Source organism: Scyliorhinus torazame, chromosome 5 (genome assembly GCF_047496885.1).
Source record: "Scyliorhinus torazame isolate Kashiwa2021f chromosome 5, sScyTor2.1, whole genome shotgun sequence".
Taxonomy (NCBI): Eukaryota; Metazoa; Chordata; class Chondrichthyes; order Carcharhiniformes; family Scyliorhinidae; genus Scyliorhinus; species Scyliorhinus torazame.
Genome location: NC_092711.1, coordinates 175,026,187 through 175,048,253, shown reverse-complemented (window position 1 = coordinate 175,048,253; position 22,067 = coordinate 175,026,187). Strand labels below are relative to the sequence as shown.

The following is a 22,067-nucleotide window of genomic DNA, read 5'->3' as shown; positions in this document are numbered from 1 at the left end:
AATCTGGCCCAATACCACACAGATCTGCGCTTGCGTCAACATATCTCTCACTTGCAGCCAATTTCTTCCTCCCTTTGTATTTGTTCCCGACCTGATGCACTTGTGACTTTTTCAGCTCTGATGTGAAACAACAAAGTCACTGAACTGATTCTGGCACAGCTCTTTTCTGTGAAACTGCGATTCAGCTTCATTGAACATTCTGCTGGACAACAATAATTCATCATTCCCTGACCGGGAATTGAACCCGAGCCGCAGCGGTGAAAGCGCCGAATCCTAACCACTAGACCACCAGGGAAACTGACAAACAGTGTTTTAACCCGTCTGACAGTATATCATTCGCCTTTCATTTTGATTTCCGAGTTTTAATTAGAAATATACAAAATTACATGTTTGAAATGAACACCAGTGACATCTTCAGCCAATCACAACACCGATTGTTGTTCGCTGTAACATGAAATCGACAGTGAGGTGAAATGGTCCCAAAAGCTGCTCATGTGTAACTTCCAATTTCCAAAACCCAATGTATCAATGTGGCTGCTGTGAAACTTATCCGGCGGACATTCATTCGTAATTCCAAATAACTCATTTCAATTTTTGAAAACATTGATAGTTAATCCTTTTCGCAATTAAGTTTTGATCAAAATTCGAATAGTTTCCAATTTTTGTTGATCTTTTTCTGAAGTGAAACTATCACGTTTGCGGAACAAACACAAACTCCCCTGTTTCAGACAGGGCAGGAACATTAAAACTTACTCATCTGTAACTATGAGGCAAAGTTTCCTTGCTTCGATTTGTTGTTAAACATTAACACAACACGTCATCTCACAGCCTTGTGACATTTACACTTCCACAAGTTTGGAATGAGATTATTTCTTCCCCGGCTCCACAGTGGGTGAGAGAGGGACAAGCAGCAGGATTTTACCCGAACTCTCCATTCACCCGCTGCCAGCAGAACGCGGGGACTGCAGCTTCAATCAGCGGCTAACTGCCCATCCCGGGGACACTCCAACCAGGAGCAAAGCTCCCAATACACCGAGCACAGGCTCAGAAACATGCAGGTAGATTATACCCCGCTCACTTAACCTCCACAGTGAGTGGAACCTCCTTTGAGCTTCTTTCGGTGTATTGAGCTCCTGTGACCTCAATGGACTGAATACTTTCAGTTCGAAGTCTTGTCATCACGTTGGAGATTTGCTCCCAGATCGGGTAGATATTTGTGCCTGTGTGAACAATTAAATCTGGCCCAATACCACGCAGATTTTCACTTGCATCAACATCTCTCGCACTTTGCAGCCAACCACTGTCCGTTTCGTCCTGCCTCTGGATTTGTTCTCGATGACTTGTGCAGCTCTGATGTGAAACGACAAATGTCACTGAACTGATTCTGGCAGAGCTCTTTTCTGTGAAACTGCGATTCAGCTTCGTTGAACGGTTTGGTGGACAACAATAAAGCATCATTCCCTGACCGGGAATCGAACCCGGGCCGCGGCGGTGAGAGCGCCGAATCCTAACCACTAGACCACCAGGGAAACTGACAGATTGAACCCGGGTTGACAATACATCACTCACCTTTCATTTTGATTTCCGTGTTTTGATTAGAAGTATACAAAATTACATGTTTAGAATGAACACAAGTGACATTTCCAGCCAATCGCAACACCGATTGTTGTTCGCTGTAACATGAAATCGACAGTGAGGTGAAATAGTCCCAAAAGCTGTTCAATTGCCCTTAGGGTCCAAAAAGGTTAGGTGGGGTTACTGGGTTAAGGGAATAGGGTGAAGGTGTGGACTTAAGTAGGGTGCTCTTTCCAAGGGCCGGTGCAGACTCGATGGGCCGAATAGCCTCCTTCTGCACTGTAAATTCTATGATTCTATGTGCAACTTCCAATTTCCAAAGCCCATCTGATGCACGATCAATGACCACTAAAGCGAGGTTGTAGTCCAACTGAAGGCTAATAAGCTAGATGTTTCCCCCAGCAGCTCAGGTACAGAATGAAGGCTGCTGGGGCGACACGGGTTCTTGTACACCGCCTAGCAGGGCGGAGCATCCTAACCAATAGGAAGCATACAGTTTCCACCAATGGTGCTTTAGCCTATTAGGTACCGTAATACCTATAATACCACATTCACCCCTTGTTAAAAAAGAGTCCAGCGGGGGTAGTGGCCTGAAACTACAAACTGTGGCAACGTGGTATAATTAGTTATGAAGGTATCGTAATACCTCCGTACAGTGTTTAGTAACTATTTAAAATTCTGATAGCTATGTACATTTGATGGTTTATATTTACAGTTTACAATTAAAATGAAGCAATCAGTCGATCGGGGGCCTTGGTCGTCCTCTGTGATCGTCGGAGCTTCGGTGGTGACTCCGGTGGAGGCTCGGGCGTCTGTGACTCCGGGAACGTGGCTTCGATCTCCATGGCAGCTTCGGCACCCCTAGACGGAGCTGGTGGGGAAAACAGTTGTCCTGGGAAGTGAGTGCCTGCGGGGGGGGCATCGGTGGGTAGGGGGGCTTAGACGGGGTGGGGGGAAGGACCGATCCTCCTGTAAGGTGTTGTGGTGGAGGGGAGGGTGGGACAGGTGGCTGGGATGTGCATGGGGTTCCGGCAGGCGCCAGGTCCCGTAGGGAGACCATATCTTGTTGGCCATCGGGGTACGCCACGTAGGCGTACTGGGAGTTAGCAAGGAGCAGATGGCCCTCTCGACCAACGGGTCCGACTTGTGCGCCCGCACGTGTTTTCGGATCAGGTTGGGTCCGGGTGCTGCCAGCCAGGTCGGGAGCGAGGTCCCAAAGGAGGAGTTCCTAGGGAAGACCAGGAGACATTCGTAGGGTGTCTGATTGGTGGTCGTACAAAGCAGTGACCGGATGGAGTGGAGGGCATCCGGGAGGACTTCTTGCCAGTGGGAGACTGGGAGGTTCCTGGACTATAGGGCTTCCAGGACGGTCTTCCAGACCATTCCGTTCTCCCTCTCTACCTGTCTGTTACCCCGGGGGTTGTAACTGGTCGTCCTGCTCGAGGCGATGCCCTTGCTGAGCAGGAATTGATGCAGTTCGTCGCTCATAAAGGAGGACCCCCTATCACTGTGTATGTAAGCGGGGAACCCGAACAGTGCCAAGATGCTATGGAGGGCCTTGATGACGGTGGTTGCGGTCATGTCGGGGCAGGGGATGGCGAATGGGAACCGGGAGTACTCGTCAATCACATTCAGGAAGTACGTGTTGCAGTCGGTGGAGGGGAGGGGGCCTTTGAAGTCCATGCTGAGGCGTTCAAAGGGACGGGAAGCCTTTATCAGGTGCGCTTTCTCTGGTCGGTAGAAGTGCGGTTTGCACTCCGTGCAGATTTGGCAGTCCCTAGTGGCTGTCCTGACCTCCTCGATGGAGTCGGGCAGGTTGCGGGTCTTGACAAAATGGAAAAAGCGAGTGACCCCCCAGGTGGCAGAGGTCCTCGTGGAGGGCTCGGAGGTGGTCCACTTGTGCGGTGGCACATGTGCCGTGGGACAGGGCATCAGGAAGCTCGTTTAGCTTCCCAGGAAGATACAAGATCTCGTAGTTGTAGGTGGAGAGTTTGATCCTCCACCGCAAGATCTTATCGTTTTTTATCTTGCCCCACTGTGCATTATCAAACATAGTACGAAGTCTTACAACACCAGGTTAAAGTCCAACAGGTTTGTTTCGATGTCACTAGCTTTCGGAGCGCTGCTCCTTCCTCAGGTGAATGAAGAGGTCTGTTCCAGAAACACATATATAGACAAATTCAAAGATGCCAAACAATGCTTGGAATGCGAGCATTAGCAGGTGATTAAATCTTTACAGATCCAGAGATGGGGTAACCCCAGGTTAAAGAGGTGTGAATTGTCTCAAGCCAGGACAGTTGGTAGGATTTCGCAGGCCAGATGGTGGGGGATGAATGTAATGTGACATGAATCCCAGGTCCCGGTTGAGGCCGCACTCATGTGTGCGGAACTTGGCTATAAGTTTCTGCTCGGCGATTCTGCGTTGTCGCGGGTCCTGAAGGCCGCCTTGGAGAACGCTTACCCGGAGATCAGAGGCTGAATGCCCTTGACTGCTGAAGTGTTCCCCGACTGGAAGGGAACATTCCTGCCTGGTGATTGTTGCGTGATGTCCGTTCATTCGTTGTCGCAGCGTCTGCATGGTCTCGCCAATGTACCACGCTTCGGGACATCCTTTCCTGCAGCGTATGAGGTAGACAACGTTGGCCGAGTCGCACGAGTATGTACCGCGTACCTGGTGGGTGGTGTTCTCACGTGTAATAGTGGTATCCATGTCGATGATCTGGGATATGGCACTCGACTCATCGATCGACAGTTCCAACGCGCCACAGTGAAAAACCGGACCGACCTCCTCAGAAGACAAACATGGGACACAACCGACAGAATACCCTTCGTCGTCCAGTACATCCCCGGAGCGGAGAAACAACTTCATCTTCTTCACAGCCTTCAACACGTCATTGATGACGATGAACATCTTGCCAAGGTAATCCCCACACCCCCACTACTTGCCTTCAAACAACCGCGCAACCTCAAACGAACCATTGTTTGCAGCAAACTACCCAGTCTTCAGAACAGTGACCACGACACCACACAACCCTGTCATGGTAATCTCTGCAAGACGTGCCAGATCATCGACATGGATACCACTATTACACGTGAGAACACCACCCACCAGGTACGCGGTACATACTCGTGCGACTCGGCCAACGTTGTCTACCTCATACGCTGCAGGAAAGGATGTCCCGAAGCGTGGTACATTGGCGAGACCATGCAGACGCTGCGACAACGAATGAACGGACATCGCGCAACAATCACCAGGCAGGAATGTTCCCTTCCAGTCGGGGAACACTTCAGCAGTCAAGGGCATTCAGCCTCTGATCTCCGGGTAAGCGTTCTCCAAGGCGGCCTTCAGGACCCGCGACAACGCAGAATCGCCGAGCAGAAACTTATAGCCAAGTTCCGCACACATGAGTGCGGCCTCAACCGGGACCTGGGATTCATGTCACATTACATTCATCCCCCACCATCTGGCCTGCGAAATCCTACCAACTGTCCTGGCTTGAGACAATTCACACCTCTTTAACCTGGGGTTACCCCATCTCTGGATCTGTAAATATTTAATCACCTGCTAATGCTCGCATTCCTAGCATTGTTTGGCATCTTTGAATTTGTCTATATATGTGATTCTGGAACAGATCTCTTCATTCACCTGAGGAAGGAGCAGCGCTCCGAAAGCTAGTGACATCGAAACAAACCTGTTGGACTTTAACCTGGTGTTGTAAGACTTCGTACTCTGCTCACCCCAGTCCAACGCCGGCATCTCCACATCATTATCAAACATGAAAGCAACCGACCGTTGGTCCGTGAGGAGAGTGAATCTCTTGCCAGCCAGGTAATGCCTCCAATGTCACACAGCTTCTATTATGGCCTGGGCCACCTTTTCGACTGAGGAGTGGCAGATTTCAGAAGCATAGAGCGTACGAGAGAAGAAGGGCACGGGTCTGCCCGCTTGGTTGAGGGTGGCCGCCGAGCTACATCAGATGCGTCGCTCTCGACCTGGAAGGGGAGGAACTTGTCGATGGCGTGCATCGGGCCTTTGCAATGTCTGCTTTGATGCAGCTGAAGGCCTGGCGGGCCTCTATCGACAGCGTAAAAGCTGTGGATTGGATCATGGGATGAGCCCTGTCCGCGTAGTTGGGGACCCACTGGGCATAGTAGCTAAAAAAACCAAGGTAACGTTTCAGGGCCTTGGAGCAGTGAGGGAGGGGGAGCTGGTGGTAGGTGGACTTGAGATCCACCATGGAGAAGACCTTGTAATGCGCGATCCTGTTTACCAGGTTGGATATGCGGGGGAGAGGGTACGCGTCCAGCTGCGTAAACCTGTTGATGGTCTGACTGTAGTCGATGACCATCCTATGCTTCTCCCGGTCTTTACCACCACTACTTGAGCTCTCCAGGGGCTGTTACTGGATTCAATGACCCCTTCCCTCAGTAGCCTTTGGACCTCTGACCTAATAAAGACCCGGTTCAGGGCACTGTAGCGTCTGCTCCTGGTGGCGACGGGTTTGCAATCCGGGGTGAGATTCGCAAACAGGAGAAGGCGGGCCGACCTTAAGGGTTGCAAGGTCGCAGACAGTAAGGGGGGGTATAGGGCCGCCGAATTTGAAGGTCAGACTTTGAAGGTTACACTGGAAGTCTAAACCCAGTAATGTAGCCGCGCAGAGGTGGGGAAGGACGTAGAGACGGAAATTTTTGAACTCCCTTCCCTGGACTGTGAGGTTTGCTACACAAAACCCCTTTATCTCCACTGACTGTGAATCGGAAACCAGGGAGATTTTTTGATTAACGGGGTGAATGAGGAGAGAACAGCACCTTACCGTGTCAGGGTGTATGAAGCTCTCCGTGCCCCCAGAGTCGATTAGGCAGGACGTCTCGTGCCCGTTGATGAATACGGTCGTCGTAGCAGTTGAGAATGTTCGAGGCCGAGACTGATCCAGAGTCACCGAGGCTAATCGCAGCAGTTGAGAGTTCTCTTCGAGCAGTGAGTGGTCAGCCGAGCTGGGGTCCTGGGGGTTCATTCAAGATGGCGGCTCACATTGGTCGCACATGGCTGGGGGTGCGCAAAATGGCGGTGCCCATCCCTCCAACGTGGCGTCCGCGGAACAAGATGGCGGAGCCCGGGGTCCGCACGTGGCCCTGGAATATGAAGATGGCGGCGACGCTGGCCGCATGGGGCCCGTGGAGAAATTTGTGGTTGCGGTCCGCATTCACCGCCGGAGACCACGGCAACCGCACGGGCCTGACATAACCCCACAAAATGGCCCTTTTTGCCGCATCCCTTGTAGGTGGATGCGCGGGCTAGGCAGCGCTGGCGGGGGTGCTTGGCCTGCCCGCAAAAGTAGCAGCGGGGCCCCTCGGGGTTGCCAGGCTGCCTTGCAGCGCAGGACTGTGGGGGAATGGGGGTAGTCTCGGGGTCGGCCGCGGAGGGGTTCCACGCTGCCCATGGGGCTGACGCGTGGTCGGGAATGTAAGCGCGGGCATTCCTGGAGGCCACGTCCAGCGAGCCTGCAAGGGCCCATGCCTCGCTGAGACCCAGGGTGTCCTTTTCTAACAGACGCTGGCGGATTTGTGAAGATAGCATACCTGCCACGAAAGCGTCCCGGACCAAGAGTTCTGTGTGTTCGCTCGCCAAAACCAGTGGGCAGCTGCAGCTTCTTCCCAACACCAGGAGTGCACGGTAGAATTCCTCCAGCGATTCCCCAGGTGTTTGTCGCCTTGTTGCAAGCAGGTGCCAGCATTAGACCTGGTTCACTGGGCAAACATAATGTCCTTTTAGCAGTTCTATTGCTGCATCGAAGTCTTCTGCTTCCTCGATGAGGGTGTAAATCTCCGAGCTCACCCTTGAGTGCAGGACGTGCAGTTTCTGCTCTCCCGTTCATGCGTTTTTGGCCCTCCCGAGATACCCTTTAAAGCACGCCAGCCAGTGCTTAAAGATTGCCGCTGAGTTCGCCGCATGGGGGCTAAGTCGCAGACACTCCGGCTTGATTCGGAGCTCCTTCCTTTCTTCTTAAAAAAACGAGCTTATTAAATAGATGCATGATCAATGACCACTAAAGCGAGGTTGTAGTCCAACTGAAGGCTTTAATAAGCTAGATGTTTCCCCCAGCAGCTCAAGTACAGAATGAAGGCTGCTGGGGCGGCACAAGTTCGTATACCCCGCCTAGCAGGGCGGAGCTTTCATACATTCTAACCAATAGAAAGCATACAGTTTCCACCAATGGTGCTTTAGCCTATCGGGTACCGTAATACCTATAATACCACACCCTCAACCTTGTCTCTGCGGTTCCTGTGAAACTTTACAACACATCATCCGGTGGACATTCATTCGTAAATTCAAATCATTCATTTCAATTTTTGAAAACATTGATCGTTAATCTTTTTCGCAATTAAGTTTTGTTCAAAATTTGAAGAGGTTCCAAATTTTGTTGATCTTTTTCTGAAGTGAAACTATCACGTTTGCAGAACATACACAAACTCCCCTGTTTCATACTGGGCAGAAACAATAAAACTTACTCATCTGTAATTGTGAGGCAAAGCTTCATGGTTCCGATTAGTTGTTGAACATTAACACAATACACCATCTCACAGCCATGTGACATTTACACTTCCACAAGTTTTGAATGTGATTATTTCTTCCCCGGCTCCACAGTGGGTGAGAGAGGGACAAGCAGCAGGATTTTACCCCAACTCTCCATTCACCCGCTGCCAGCAGAACGCGGGGACTGCAGCTTCAATCAGCGGGTTACTGCCCATCCCGGGGACACTCCAACCAGGAGCAAACCTCCCAATACATCGAGCACAGGTTCAGAAACATGCAGGAAGATTATACCCCGCTCACTTAACCTCCGAGCAGCATTTACACAATGTCTCAGTAAGTGGCATTTGAGCTTCTTTAGGTGTATTCACATCCCGTGACCTCAATGGACTGAATACGTTCAGTGAGAAGTTTTCATAGAATTTACAGTGCAGAAGGAGGCTATTCGGCCCATCGAGTCTACACCGGCTCTTGGAAAGAGCACCCTACCCAAGGTCCACATTTCCAACATATCCCCATAACCCAGTAACCCCACCCAACACTAAGGGCAATTTTGGACACTAAGGGCAATTTATCATGGCTATCCACAATGCTACCGTGCATTGTGGATAGCATTTCTTGTCATCACATTGGAGATTTGCACCCAGATCTGGGAGATATTTGTGTCTGTGTGAGCAATCAAATCTGGCACAATACCACCCAGATTTGCGATTGCGTCAACCTCTCTCTCTCTTGCAGCCAATCACTGTCCGTTTCTTCCTGCCTCTGGATTAGTTCTCGATCTGCTGCACTGATGACATTTTCAACATAGAACATTACAGCGCAGTACAGGCCCTTCGACCCTCAATGTTGCGCCGACCTGTGAAACCACTCTAAAGCCAATCTACACTATTCCCTTATCGTCCATATGCCTATCCAATGACCATTTGAATGCCCTTAGTGTTGGCGAGTCCACTACTGTTGCAGGCAGGGCATTCCATGCCCTTACGACTCTCTGAGTAAAGAACCTACCTCTGACATCTATCTTATATCTATCTCCCCTCAATTTAAAGCTATGTCCCCTTGTGCTAGACATCACCATCCGAGGAAAAAGGCTCTCACTGTCCACCCTATCCAATCCTCTGATAATCTTGTATGCCTCAATTAAGTCACCTCTTAACCTTCTTCTCTCTAACAAAAATAGCCTCAGGTCCCTCAGCCTTTCCTCATAAGATCTTCCCTCCATACCAGGCAACATTCTGGTAAATCTCCTCTGCACCCTTTCCAATGCTTTCACATCGTTCCTATAATGCGGCGACCAAAATTGCACGCAATACTCCAAATGCGGCCGCCCCAAAGTTTTGTACAGCTGCAACATGACCTCATGGCTCCATCCCTCGATCCCTCGACTAATAAAAGCTAACTTACCGTATGCTTTCTTAACAACCCTCTCAACCTGGGTGGCAACTTTCAGGGATCTATGTACATGGACACCGAGATCTCTCTGCTCATCCACACTGCCAAGAATCTTACCATTAGCCCAGTACTCTGTCTTCCTGTTATTCCTTCCAAAATGAATCACCTCACACTTTTCTGCATTAAACTCCATTTGCCACCTCTCAACCCAGCATTGCAGCTTATCTATGTCCCTCTGTAACTTGTAACAACCTTCCGCACTGTCCACAACTTCACCGACTTTAGTGTCATCTGTAAACTTACTCACCCATCCTTCTACGCCCTCCTCCAGGTCATTTATAAAAATGACAAACAGCAGTGGCCCCAAAACAGATCCTTGTGGTACACAACTAATAACTGGACCCCGGGCTGAACATTTCCCATCAACCACCACCCTTTGTCTTCTTCCAGCGAGCCAATTTCTGATCCAAACTGCTAAATCACCCTGAATCCCATGCCTCCGTATTTTCTGCAGTAGCCTACCGTGGGGAACCTTATCAAATGCTTTACTGAAATCCATATACACCACATCAACTGCTTTACCCTCATCCACCTGTTTGGTCACCTTTTCAAAGAACTCAATAAGGGTTGTGAGGCACAACCTACCCTTCACAAAACGTGTTGACTATCTCTAATCAAATTATTCCTTTAAAGATGATTATACATCCTATCTCTTATAAACCTTTCCAAGATTTTGCCCACAACAGAAATAAGGCTCACTGGGCTATAGTTACCGAGGTTGTCTCTACTCCCCTTCTTGAACAAGGGGACAACATTTGCTATCCTCCAGTCTTCTGGCACTATTCCTGTAGACAAAGATGACTTAAAGATCAAAGCCAAAGGCTCAGCAGTGTCCTCCCTAGCTTCCCAGGGAATCCGAGGATAAATCCCATTCGGCCCAGGGGACTTATCTATTTTCACTCTTTCCAGAATTGCTAACACCTCCTCCTTATGAACCTCAAGCCCTTCTAGTCTAGTAGCCTGAATCTCAGTATTCTCCACGACAACATTGTCTTTTTCCTGTGTAAATACTGACGAAAAATATTCATTTAGCACCTCTCCTATCTCCTCGGACTCCAAGAACAACTTCCCACTACTGTCCTTGACTGGCCCTACTCTTACCCTAGTCATTCGTTTAGTCCTGACATATCTATAGAAAGCTTTAGGGTTATCCTTGATCCTACCTGCCAAAGACTTCTCATGTCCCCTCCTGGCTCTTCTTAGTTCTCTCTTTAGGTCCTTCCTAGCTAACGTGTAACTCTCGAGCGCCCTAAATGAACGTTCATGTCTCATCTTTACATAAGCCTCCTTCTTCCTCTTGACAAGTGTTTTGACTGCTTTAGTAAACCACGGTTCCCTTGCTCGACCACTCCCTCCCTGCCTGACAGGTACATACGTATCAAGGACATGCAGTAGCTGTTCCTTGAACAAGTTCCACATTTCCATTGCGCACTCCGGCCAACCAACTGCACATCTTTGTACTGTGGGAGGAAACCAGAGCACCTGGAGGAACCCAAACAGACACGAGTAGAACATACAAACTCCGCTCAGACAATGACCAAGGCCTGCATTCAACCCAGGTCCCTGGGGCTGTGAGACAGCAGAGCTAACCACTGTGCTGCCCCTAGACTCTTCTCAGCAGCTTGAAAATGGTGCAGGATTCAAATTAAACTATAGGTTGTAAAGGGAATTGGCCAGATTCTGAAAAAGAAAATAAATTTGAAGAATGATGAAAAGCTTGTTCCAAGAGTAAGAATGGGAACAATGAATGAAATGGCCTCTTTCTGTGCTCTCCGAATTTCGTTTACATTTAAAGCAAGTGGTAAATAGCTGGAACCCCTCCTTACAAGGGGAGTAGAAGCAGAGATGATGGAATGTTTCCCATCATGGACGGGCATTTGAGGGAAATAAACCCATAGGGTTACAGGTCTAGAATGGGGCAATGGTTTGATCTACAGAGAGCCGCAATGGACTCAATGGGCCGAATGGCCCCATTTCTGACCCTAATTCCTGTCTGATCCAAAGAGAGAAATTTCAGCTGCTCCAATCTCTCTAAATAACTGAAGTCCCTCATCCCTGGTGCCATTTTCGTAAATCTCCTCTGTACCCTCTCTGAGAACTTCACATCTTTCCTAAAGTGTGGAGTCCATATATAAGGTTCCAATCTAGAGGGATAGAATTGAAAATCAGGGAGGTTATGTTCAACTTGTTTAGAACCAGGGTTAGACTACACTGGGAGTCTGTCAACATTTGTGACCTCCATTTAGAAAAAGGAAATAGAGGCACTGGAGAAGGTGCAACAAAGATTCACAAGAATAAGACCGGAACTGAGAGTATTTCGCCCTCAGGAAAGACTGGGGCTGCTTTTCTCGAGAAACGAGAAGACTGAAGGGTGACATGATGGAAATCTTTAAGATTATAAAGGGGTTCAATAATCCAATAGGGATGTCATGAGAAACCTCTTTACCCAGCAAGTGGTGAGAATGTGGAACTCGCTACCACAGTGAGTGGTTGAGGTGAACAGCATGAATACATTGAAGGGAAGGCTAGATACATAGATGACGGAGAAAGGAATAGAAGGATATGCTGATTGGGGAAGATGAAGAGTGGTGGATATAGGCTCATGTGGAGCATTAATACTGTCAGAAACAAATTGAGTCGACTGGCCTGATCCTGTGCTGTAGACTCAATGGAACAGAGACAAATGTATTTATTTTAGATCTATCTGCAGTGTGGGAAAATACGAATTATTACCCAGGACAAAATAAATGTACTTCATCAGATTTTGTGGATCATTTCAGGCTCAAAGAGCATCAGCCCACTGGGAGCAAAGTCATGAGACCGGCCAATCTAGCAGAAAGAAACCGTCCAACCCTCCCACTTCACCAAGTGCCAGAATGAACATGGTTCAATCCTGGATGTGGTAAACAGCAACAATAACAGCAGAATCCAATCCGATAATCACTTATGAACTCGCTGGTGTCTCCACAGGTGGACTGAGTCACTGAAGCCCTTCCCAGACTCTGAATCTCTCCCCAGTGTGTCCACAGGCAGGATGACCTTCTAAACCACTTGGCACCATGAGAACAGGTGAAAGGCCTCTCCCCAGTTTGAATGTACTGGTAGATCATGAGGGGCAGCACGGTAGCATTGTGGATAGCACAATTGCTTCACAGCTCCAGGGTCCCAGGTTCGATTCCCGGCTTGGGTCACTGTCTGTGCGGAGTCTGCACATCCTCCCCGTGTGTGCGTGGGTTTCCTCCGGGTGCTCCGGTTTCCTCCCACAGCCCAAAGATGTGCGGGTTAGGTGGATTGGCCATGCTAAATTGCCCATAGTGTCCAAAATTGCCCTTAGTGTTGGGTGGGGTTACTGGGTTATGGGGATAGGGTGGAGGTGTTGACCTTGGGTAGGGTGCTCTTTCCAAGAGCCGGTGCAGACTCGATGGGCTGAATGGCCTCCTTCCGCACTGTAAATTCTATGATAATCTATGATGAGATGCGTAGATTTTTAAAGACGCCACCACAACCAGAGCATTTAAAAGGTTTGTCATTGGTGTCACTGCGCTGGTGTCTTAGCAAGTTGAATGGCTGAGTGAATCCCTTCCCACACTCATTACGTATGAACCGTCTCTCCCCAGTGTGAACCCGCTGGTGTGTTAGCAGGGCTGATGACATTCAGAACCTCTTTGGACAGTGAAAGCAGCTGAACGGCCTCTTCTCAGTGTGGATGTACTGGTGGACCATCGGGCCTGCAGTGCGTTGAAAGTTACTCCCACAATCAGAGCATTTAAAGGGTTTCTTGTTGGTGTGTCTGCCCCGGTGTCTCAGCAGCTCAATGACTGAGTGAATCATGTTCCACACAGAGAGCAGGTGAACAGTCTTTCCCCAGAGTGAACTGGCTGGTGTCTCAGCAGGTTGGATAACTGAGTGGATCCCTGCCCACACTCAGCGCAGGTGAACAGCTTCACCCCCGTATGACCTCTCTGGTGTTTCCAAAGGGCTGATAAATCACTGAATACCTTCCCGCACTCAGAATAGGTAAAAGGCCTCTCTCTGGTATGAACTCCTTGGTAGTTTTGCAAGATGGATAACTAAGTGAATCCCTTCCTGCACACAGAACAGGTAAATGGGTATCTCGCCTGTGTGACGACAATGATCAATGTCCAGCTCACACGGACATCGGAATCCCTTCCCTCAGTCCCCACAGTGGCAGGGTTTCTCCAGCCAATCAGAGTGAATGGGGGGGGGGGAAGAGGCTGGTTGATTGTTCCTCTTCCCCAATTGAATCAGTAGAATCGAGGGGCGGGGCTGCAGGACGGCTGGTCCTCCAGACAATCAGAGTGAATGGGGGATAGGGGGGAGGACGGTGGGCTCTCCAGCCATTCAGAATGAACGAAGAGCGGGGCTGTAGCACGCGTGGTCTTCCAGCCAATCAGAGTGAACGAGGGGCGGGGCTTAATCCTATGTTTCCCCTCCCCATCATCCACTCGCTCAACCAACATGGCGATCGTTAACCTGGGCTTGGTGCCAGGAGGACAAGCCTCGCAGCTGCGAACCAAGGAGCTGACAATTATTAATAAGGTCTCGCGGATCCACAACGTGTGTCCAAAGCCTCCCATCCACATCCTAATTTTCCCACGGATTCTCTGGGACGAACAGGGCCACAAATCCCAATGCGCCTGCTCCAAACAACCATTACCGCCTGCGTGCTCGTGTCCAAGCCCAGAAGTGGTGATGCGCATGTCATAGGAGAGGAGCAGCTGCGCATGTGCAGGGTGGCCCTCCACAACCATCAACCAATGGTAAGAGTGGGAGGACCGGAAGGATTATTCGCCTTCATCCAATCAGAGCTCCCCATTGCCTCCATGCGGAAGTTGGACAAGAAGCTTGTTCACCCCATTCCTGTCCACCAAAGCTTCTGCGCTCCGAATGAAGATTGAACTTTACACAGACTAAAACCTCCACCTGTCTCCAACATCTGTGAGTTTTCTCCTCCTTTCCATTTCTCTTATCATTCTGACCTTCAATTGGTGACTTGCAGCAACTGAAGGGAAAGGAAGTGAATCCAGGAAGAGTGCAGACTCTGGAAAGGTAGGCCCAGGTCTCTCTCCTAAAGATTGACACATGTATTTGTCTGGCGAAAAGGGTGAGCTCTTTCCTAATGTTCAAAATTAAAGGGTTCGTTGCCAGGAGATGGCTGACATTTAAGGGGATAGTAAAGTGATATAGGGCAGAGATATGTCAAGTGTAGATTGGTGCAGATTAGATACATTTGTTTTCCAATGAAGGGGCAATTTAGTGTGGCCAATCCAACTACACTGCACATCTTTGGGTTCTGGAGGTGAGACCCACGCAGGCACAGGGAGAATGTGAGAACTCCACGCAGACAAGGGAACGGGATCGAACCCAGGTCTCCGGTGCCAAAAAGCAGTAGTGCTAACCACTGCACCACTGTTCTGCCCAGATATGTTTTTTATGGTTAATAATAATAATATTTATTGACACAAGTAGGCTTAAATTTATACTGCAATGAAGTTACTGTGAAAAGCCCCTAGTCGCCACATTCCGGCGCCTATTCGGCTACACAGAGGGAGAATTCAGAATATCCAATTCACCTGACAGCACGTCTTTCGAGACTTGTAGGAGGAAACCGGAGCACCCAGAGGAAACCCATGCAGACACAGGGAGAACGTGCAGACTCCACCCCGACAGTGACCCAAGCTGGGAATTGACCTGGGATTCTGGAGTAGTGAAGCAACAGTGCTACCCACTGTGCTACCATGTGGGAAAATGTGCTGAGGTAGATCGAACAATTATCTCATTAAATGGTTCAGCAGGATCGATGGGCCGAAAGGCTGACTCCCTCTCCCATTTGTTATGGTCTCTGTGCCCAGGACAGGAAGCAGTGAGCATGGATCTGTCAATCACCCTGAATCAGCACTTTCAGGAGAATTGGGAGGGTGAATATTAGAAAGAGCAGAATGAGAATGGAGAAAGAGTGTGGGATGGAGATTTACAGCTTTTGGAGGAAAGAGAGGAAATAATATTGCATAGAAACTAGAATTGTCTGTTCTGAATTTCTATCGTATACTGACTGTGATGTCTTTTGTAAATTGTTTTTACAGGACATTAGAAGAGGAGGAATTACAGATATAAGTCTCAAACGTCACATCTCGATCTGACAGAGTCACTTCAATCATCGGTACCTTCATATCATCGGCCTTTAAATCTAGAAGGAGAAATGTTTGCCTGATCTGTCAGCTACAAAATATTTCAAATATCAGTGTGACAGGAAAAGCACCGAGACACACACACCCGAGTGAGAGTGTTCCAGAGCACTGACTGTGGAAAGAGCTTTAACCACTTCCACAGCCTGAAAAACATCACACCATTCACAGCGGGGAGAGACCGTACACGTGTTCTGTGTGTGGACGAGGCTTCAACCAATTGTCTGACCTGGAGAGACATCAGGACACCAAAAACATGGAGAAACTATGGAAATGTGGGGACTGTGGGAAGGGACACAGAGCCCCATCTGAGCTGGAAGCTCATCGACGTATTCACACAGGGGAAAAGCCATTCACTTGCTCTAAGTGTGGGAAGGGATTCAGTCGTTCATTCAATCTGCTGATACATCAGCGCGTTCACACTGGGGAGACGCCATTTATTTGCTCTCAGTGTGGGAAGGGATTCAGACATTCATCCACCCTACAGAGACATCAGCGAGTTCACACTGGGGAGAGGCCGTTCACCTGCTCTCAGTGTGGGAAGGGATTCCCTCAGTTTTCCCACCTGCGGACACACCAGCGAGTTCACACTGGGGAGAAGCCGTTCATCTGCTCTCAGTGTGGGAAGGGATTCAGTCGTTCATCCACCCTGACGACACACCAGCTAGTTCACACTGGGGAGAGGCCATTCACTTGCTCTCAGTGTGGGAAGGGATGCAGTGATTCCTCCACCCTACAGAGACATCAGCAAATTCATATCAGGGAGAAGTCTTTCACCTGTTCTCAATGTGGGAAGGGATTCACTAGGTTACATATCCTGCAGGCACACCAGCGAGTTCACTCTGGGGAAAAGCCATTCACCTGCTCTCAATGTGGGAAGGGATTCAGTCGTTCATTCAATCTGTTGACGCATCAGCGAGTTCATACTGAGGAGAGGCCATTCACTTGCTCTCAGTGTGGGAAAGGATTCAGACATTCATCCACCCTTCATAGACATCAGCGAGTTCACACTGGGGAGAAACCATTCACCTGCTCTCGGTGTGGGAAGGGATTCACTCAATTATCCAGCCTGCAGACACACCAGCGAGTTCACACTGGGGAGAGGCCAATCCCCTGCTCACAGTGTGGGAAGGGTTTCACTCAATTATCCACCCTGCAGAGACATTGGCAAGTTCACACTGGGGAGAAGCCGTTCATCTGCTCTCAGTGTGGGAAGGGATTCATTCAATTATCTGCCCTACAGACGCACCAGCGAGTTCACACTGGGGAGAGGCCATTCAATTGCTCTCAGTGTGGGAAAGGATTTTGCGATTCATCGCATCTGCAGAGACACCAACAAGTTCACAAGTGATTACAGGAGTTGGATTCTGCTGTTATTATTTCTGCTCTCAATTACATCCAGTACTGCATTTTATTCATCCTGACAGTTGTCAATAGAGATGGTTGGAGAGTTTCTTTCTGCTGGACTGGCTGGTCTCCTGACTTTGCCTCCAGTAGTCTACTGTTCTTTGAGCTTTGTTGTGAATAGTTGGTTTCAAATTTCACAAGGATCACAGACTGACAAGGTGTTTAGAAGTTAAAAGATATCTGGTTCCCTTTTCTGGTTGTAAACTCCCCAAATCATGCCATGTTGCCATATAGATAGGCTATGGTGGTTCCATGGTTATTTCGTTGAACTTATCTGGGTGTCTCTCCCAGAAAGAAACCTTCAAGGTATGAGGGAAAAGTTGTCTGTGGTAGATTGGGAGATTACAATAAAAGGTATGATGGTAGACAGGCAATTGCTAGCATTTAAGGAATTATGGCACATTGACAACAAATATAGATTCCTTGAAGGAACAAAAATCCAACAAGAAAAGTCATGCAACTGTGGCTAACAAGTAAAGTTAAAGATTGCATTAGATCAGGGCAGCACGGTAGTGCAGTGGATAGCACTGCTGCCTCACGGCACCAAGGTCCCAGGTTTGATCCCAGCTCTGGGTCACAGTCCATGTGGAGTTTGCATATTTTCCCCGTGTTTACGGGGGTTTCGCCCCCACAACCCAAAGATGTGCAGGATAGGTGGATTCCCCTTAATTGGAAAAAATGAATTAGGTACTCTAAATTTATTTTGAACAAAGATCGGATTAGATCAAAGGGAGGCGATCAAATGGGCAACATAGGAGTAAGCCTGAGGATTGGGAACTAGTTTTAGAATTCAACAAAGGAGGACAAAGAAACTGATGGAGGGAAAATAGAATGAGAGCAAACTGGCGAAAAACATAAAAAACAACTGGAAAAGCTCCTATAGGAATGTGAAAAGGAAAAGATTAGCAAAGACCAATGTGGGTCCATTCCAGGCAGTGACAGGAGAGTTTATAATGGGGAACAGGGAAATGACAGAGAAACTGAACAATGTGTGTCTGTCTTCATGGAGGAAGATACAGAAATCATCCCCAAAACACTAATTGAGCACAGTGGGCGAAATAGCTGGCTTGTAATGCAGAACAATGCCAGCAGCGCGGGTTCAATTCCCGTACCAGCCTCCCCGAACAGGCAACAGAATGTGGCGACTAGGGGCTTTTCACAGTAACTTCATTAAAGCCTACTTGTGACAATAAACAATTATTATTATTACTATATGTTGATTATCAAGAATCTATCCAGCACTGCCTTCAAAATATTCACAGACTCTGCTTCCACAGCCCTTTGAGGAAGAGAGTTGCAAAGACTCACAACCCTCTGAGAGAAAAAAGTTCTCCTCTACCTTAAATGGACAAGTTATTACTTTTAAAGTGACTCCAATTTCTAGATTCTCCCACAAGAGGAAACATCCTTTCCACATCCACCCTGTCGAGGCCCCTCGGGATCTTATACGGTCCAATCAAGTCACTAAAACAGCATTGGACTGAAGACCAGCCTATCCAATCATTCCTCATAAGACCAGCCTCCAATTCCAGGTATGAGTCCAGTAAACCTTCTCTGAACTGCTTCCAACACATTGACATCATTCCTTAAATGAGAGCAATACTGTACACAGTGCTCCAGATGTGGTCTCACCAATGTCCTGTATAACTGAAGCATAACCTCCCTACTTTTGTATTCAATTCCCTTCACAATAAACAATAACATTCTATTAGCTTTCCTAATTACTTGCTGTACCTGTATACTCGCCTTTAGCGATTCCTGCTCTTGGACACCCAGATCCCTCTGAGTCTCAGAGCTCTGCAATCTCTCACCATTTAGATAATAAGCTTTTTTATTCTTCTGGCCAAAATGGATAATTTCACAGTTTCCCACATTATGCTCCATTTGGCAGATCTTTTCCTACTCAACTTATCTATATCATTTTCTAACTTCCGTATGTCCTCTTCACAATTTACTTTCCTACATATCTTTGTATCATTGGAACATAGGACAGGAGTTGGCCATTCAGCCCGTCGAGCCTGCTCCACCATTCAATACAATCATGGCTGATCATCCACTTCAATGCCTTTTCCCCCACACTGTCCCCATATCCCTTTGTGTTATTGGGATTTAGAAATCTGTCAGTCTCTGCTTTAAACACACTCAATGACTGAGCTCCCACAGCCCTCTGGGGTAGAGAATTCCAAAGATTCACAACCCTCTGAGTAAAGAAATGTCTCCTCTGAGACCAGTCCTAAGTGGCTTCCCCCTTATTTTGAAATTGTGTCCTCTAGTTCTAGACTCCCCAACTAGGGGAAATATATTACCTGCCTAGCCTTTAGGTATTTTGGAAGTTGCAATGCAATTCTTCACAACTTCGAGAATACAGGCCCAGTTTCCCCAATCTTTCTTCATAGGACAGTTCAACCATCCCAGGAATAAGTCTGGTGAACCTTCGTTGCACTCCCTCTGTGAAGCAATAATATCTTTTCTGAGGTAAGGGTAGTAAAACTGAACACACTGCTTCAGCTGGGGTTTAACCAAGGTTCTATACAATGGGTATATTCTGGCCAGTCTTACGACTTTGTTTTCAGTGGGCTGATGCTCTTTGAGCCTGAAAGCACATTTCCACTAAAATAATCCACAAAAGCTGAAATGAAAATGAAATGAAAATCGCTTATTTTCACAAGTAGGCTTCAATGAAGTTACTGTGAAAAGCCCCTAGTCGCCACATTCCAGCGCCTGTTCGGGCAGGCTGTTACGGGAATTGAACCGTGCTGCTGGCCTGCCTTGGTCTGCTTTCAAAGCCAGCGATTTAGCCTAAATGATGATGAAGGACATTTATTTTATCTTGGCTAGTGAAGTGTTTTTCCCCCACTACAGGTAGATCTAAAATAAATACATTTGTCTCTGTTCCATTGAGTCTACAGCACAGGGTCAGGCCAGTCGGCTCAATTGGTCTCTTTCAATATTAATGCTCCACATGAGCCTCCACTCACCCCTCTTCATCTCTCCCATCAGCATCTCCTTCTATTCCATCCTCTCCCATGTATGTATCTAGCGTCCCCTTCAGTGTATTCATGGTGTTCACCTCAACCACTCGATGTGGTACCGAGTTCCACATTCTCATCCCTCGCTGGGTAAAGAGGTTTCTCATTGAAATCCCTATTGGATTATTGAACCCCGTCATAATCTTAAAGATTTCCATCAGGTCACCCTTCAGTCTTCTCTTTTGTAGAGAAAAGCAGCCCCAGCCTTTCCTGAGGGTGAAATGCACTCGGTTCTGGTATTATTCTTGTGAATGTTTGTTGCACCTTCTCCAGTGCTTCTATTTCCTATTTCTAAATGGAGATCCAAATGTTGACAGTGAGGGCAGCATGGTGGTGCAGTGGGTTAGCTCTGCTGCCTCACGGCACCGAGGTCTCAGGTTCGATCCCGGCTCTAAGTCACTGACCTCGTGGAGTTTCCACATTCTCCCCTTGTTGGCATGGGTTTCGCCCCCACAACCCAAAAGATGTGCAGGCTAGGTGGATTGGCCACGCTAAATTGCCCCTTAATTGGAAAAAATGAATTTGTACTTTAAATTTTTTTTTTAATGTTCCCAGTGTAGTCTAATCCTGATTCGAAACAAGTTGAACATAACCTCCCTGCTTTTCAATTCTATCCCTCTAGAATGGAACCCTATATAGGGGTCCCCCACTTCAGGAAAGATGTAAAGTTCTCAGAGAGGGTGCAGAGGAGATTTAAGAGAATGGCACCAGGGATGAGGAACTTAAAGGGGTTGGAGAGATGAGAGCAGCTGAAATTTCTTTTCTGATCTCACAGCATTTGGAGAGTGGGGAATGTGGGCATTAAACGCATTGAATCCATGCCAGCTCTTTATGGAACCAACCAGTGAGTCCCATTGTCCCAAATCCCTGAGCCTTCATTTCCCTCAAGTGCCATCCAATTTCCTTTTGAGATTCTTCAAATTGCTGCCCTCGTAGGAAGTCGGTTCCGGGTCATTACCACTCTACATGTACACAAGGCTCCCAGAGCAGAGAAGGAATCCACTTGGCCCATGCTTCCCATGCCAGCTCTTTCCAAAGCTACCCATTTAATCCCATTGTTCGACTACTTTGTTTTCTTTTCATGAATGCATTAAATTTCTTTTTTGAAGGTACAGTTCAATCAGCTTCCAGCATCGTTTGTAGACAGTGCATTCCAGTGCATTTGGGGGCAGCACGGTAGCCTTGTGGATAGCACAATTGCTTCACAGCTCCAGGGTCCCAGGTTCGATTCCGGCTTGGGTCACTGTCTGTGCGGAGTCTGCACATCCTCCCCGTGTGTGCGTGGGTTTCCTCCGGGTGCTCCGGTTTCCTCCCACAGTCCAAAGATGTGCAGGTTAGGTGGATTGGCCATGATAAATTGCCCTTAGTGTCCAAAATTGCCCTTAGTGTTGGGTGGGGTTACTGGGTTATGGGGATAGGGTGGTGGTGTTGACCTTGGGTAGGGTGCTCTTTCCAAGAGCCGGTGCAGACTCGATGGGCCGAATGGCCTCCTTCTGCACTGTAAATTCTATGTAAATATTCTATTCCAAATCACAACACCTCGCTATGTTTTACAACAAATAATTGTGGATATAGTGTGCCTGGGCTTTCACAGAGTGATCAAAATGGTGTCAAAAACATGGTTATTACGACAATTAAGATTAAATGTTTATCAATGATTTTGGTGAGGACACCGAGTGTAATATATACTAGTTTGCTGACAATTAGAACCGGTGCATTTCAAGAGCACCTCTCATGACCTCTGGACCTTCTAAAGTCTTTTACAGCCAATGAAGTACTTTTGAAACATTTACTGCTGTAATGTAGGAAACTAATAACACGTGTAATCAAATATAGTTTTAAAATTGGTATTTTCATAGTGTT

The 22,067-nt window shown here is 48.0% G+C and overlaps 1 protein-coding gene and 2 non-coding genes across 3 annotated transcripts in view; 1 reads left to right on the top strand and 2 right to left on the bottom strand.

Moving 5' to 3' along the window:
* Positions 1-223: 223 nt before the first annotated feature.
* On the bottom strand, positions 224-295 carry trnae-uuc (transfer RNA glutamic acid (anticodon UUC)). The gene has a single exon. It is a non-coding gene; the product is annotated as a tRNA-Glu (tRNA).
* A 1,162-nt stretch (positions 296-1,457) lies between these two features.
* trnae-cuc (transfer RNA glutamic acid (anticodon CUC)) lies at positions 1,458-1,529 on the bottom strand. Its single transcript has one exon. It is a non-coding gene; the product is annotated as a tRNA-Glu (tRNA).
* Positions 1,530-14,456: 12,927 nt separating this feature from the next.
* LOC140418053 (uncharacterized) overlaps positions 14,457-22,067 on the top strand; it is a 72,204-nt gene continuing 64,593 nt past the window's right edge. The window contains 2 exon segments of the mRNA XM_072501480.1: positions 14,457-14,632; positions 15,667-17,115. Coding sequence (XP_072357581.1) covers positions 16,025-17,115 — 1,091 coding nt within the window. The 5' untranslated portion in view covers positions 14,457-14,632; positions 15,667-16,024.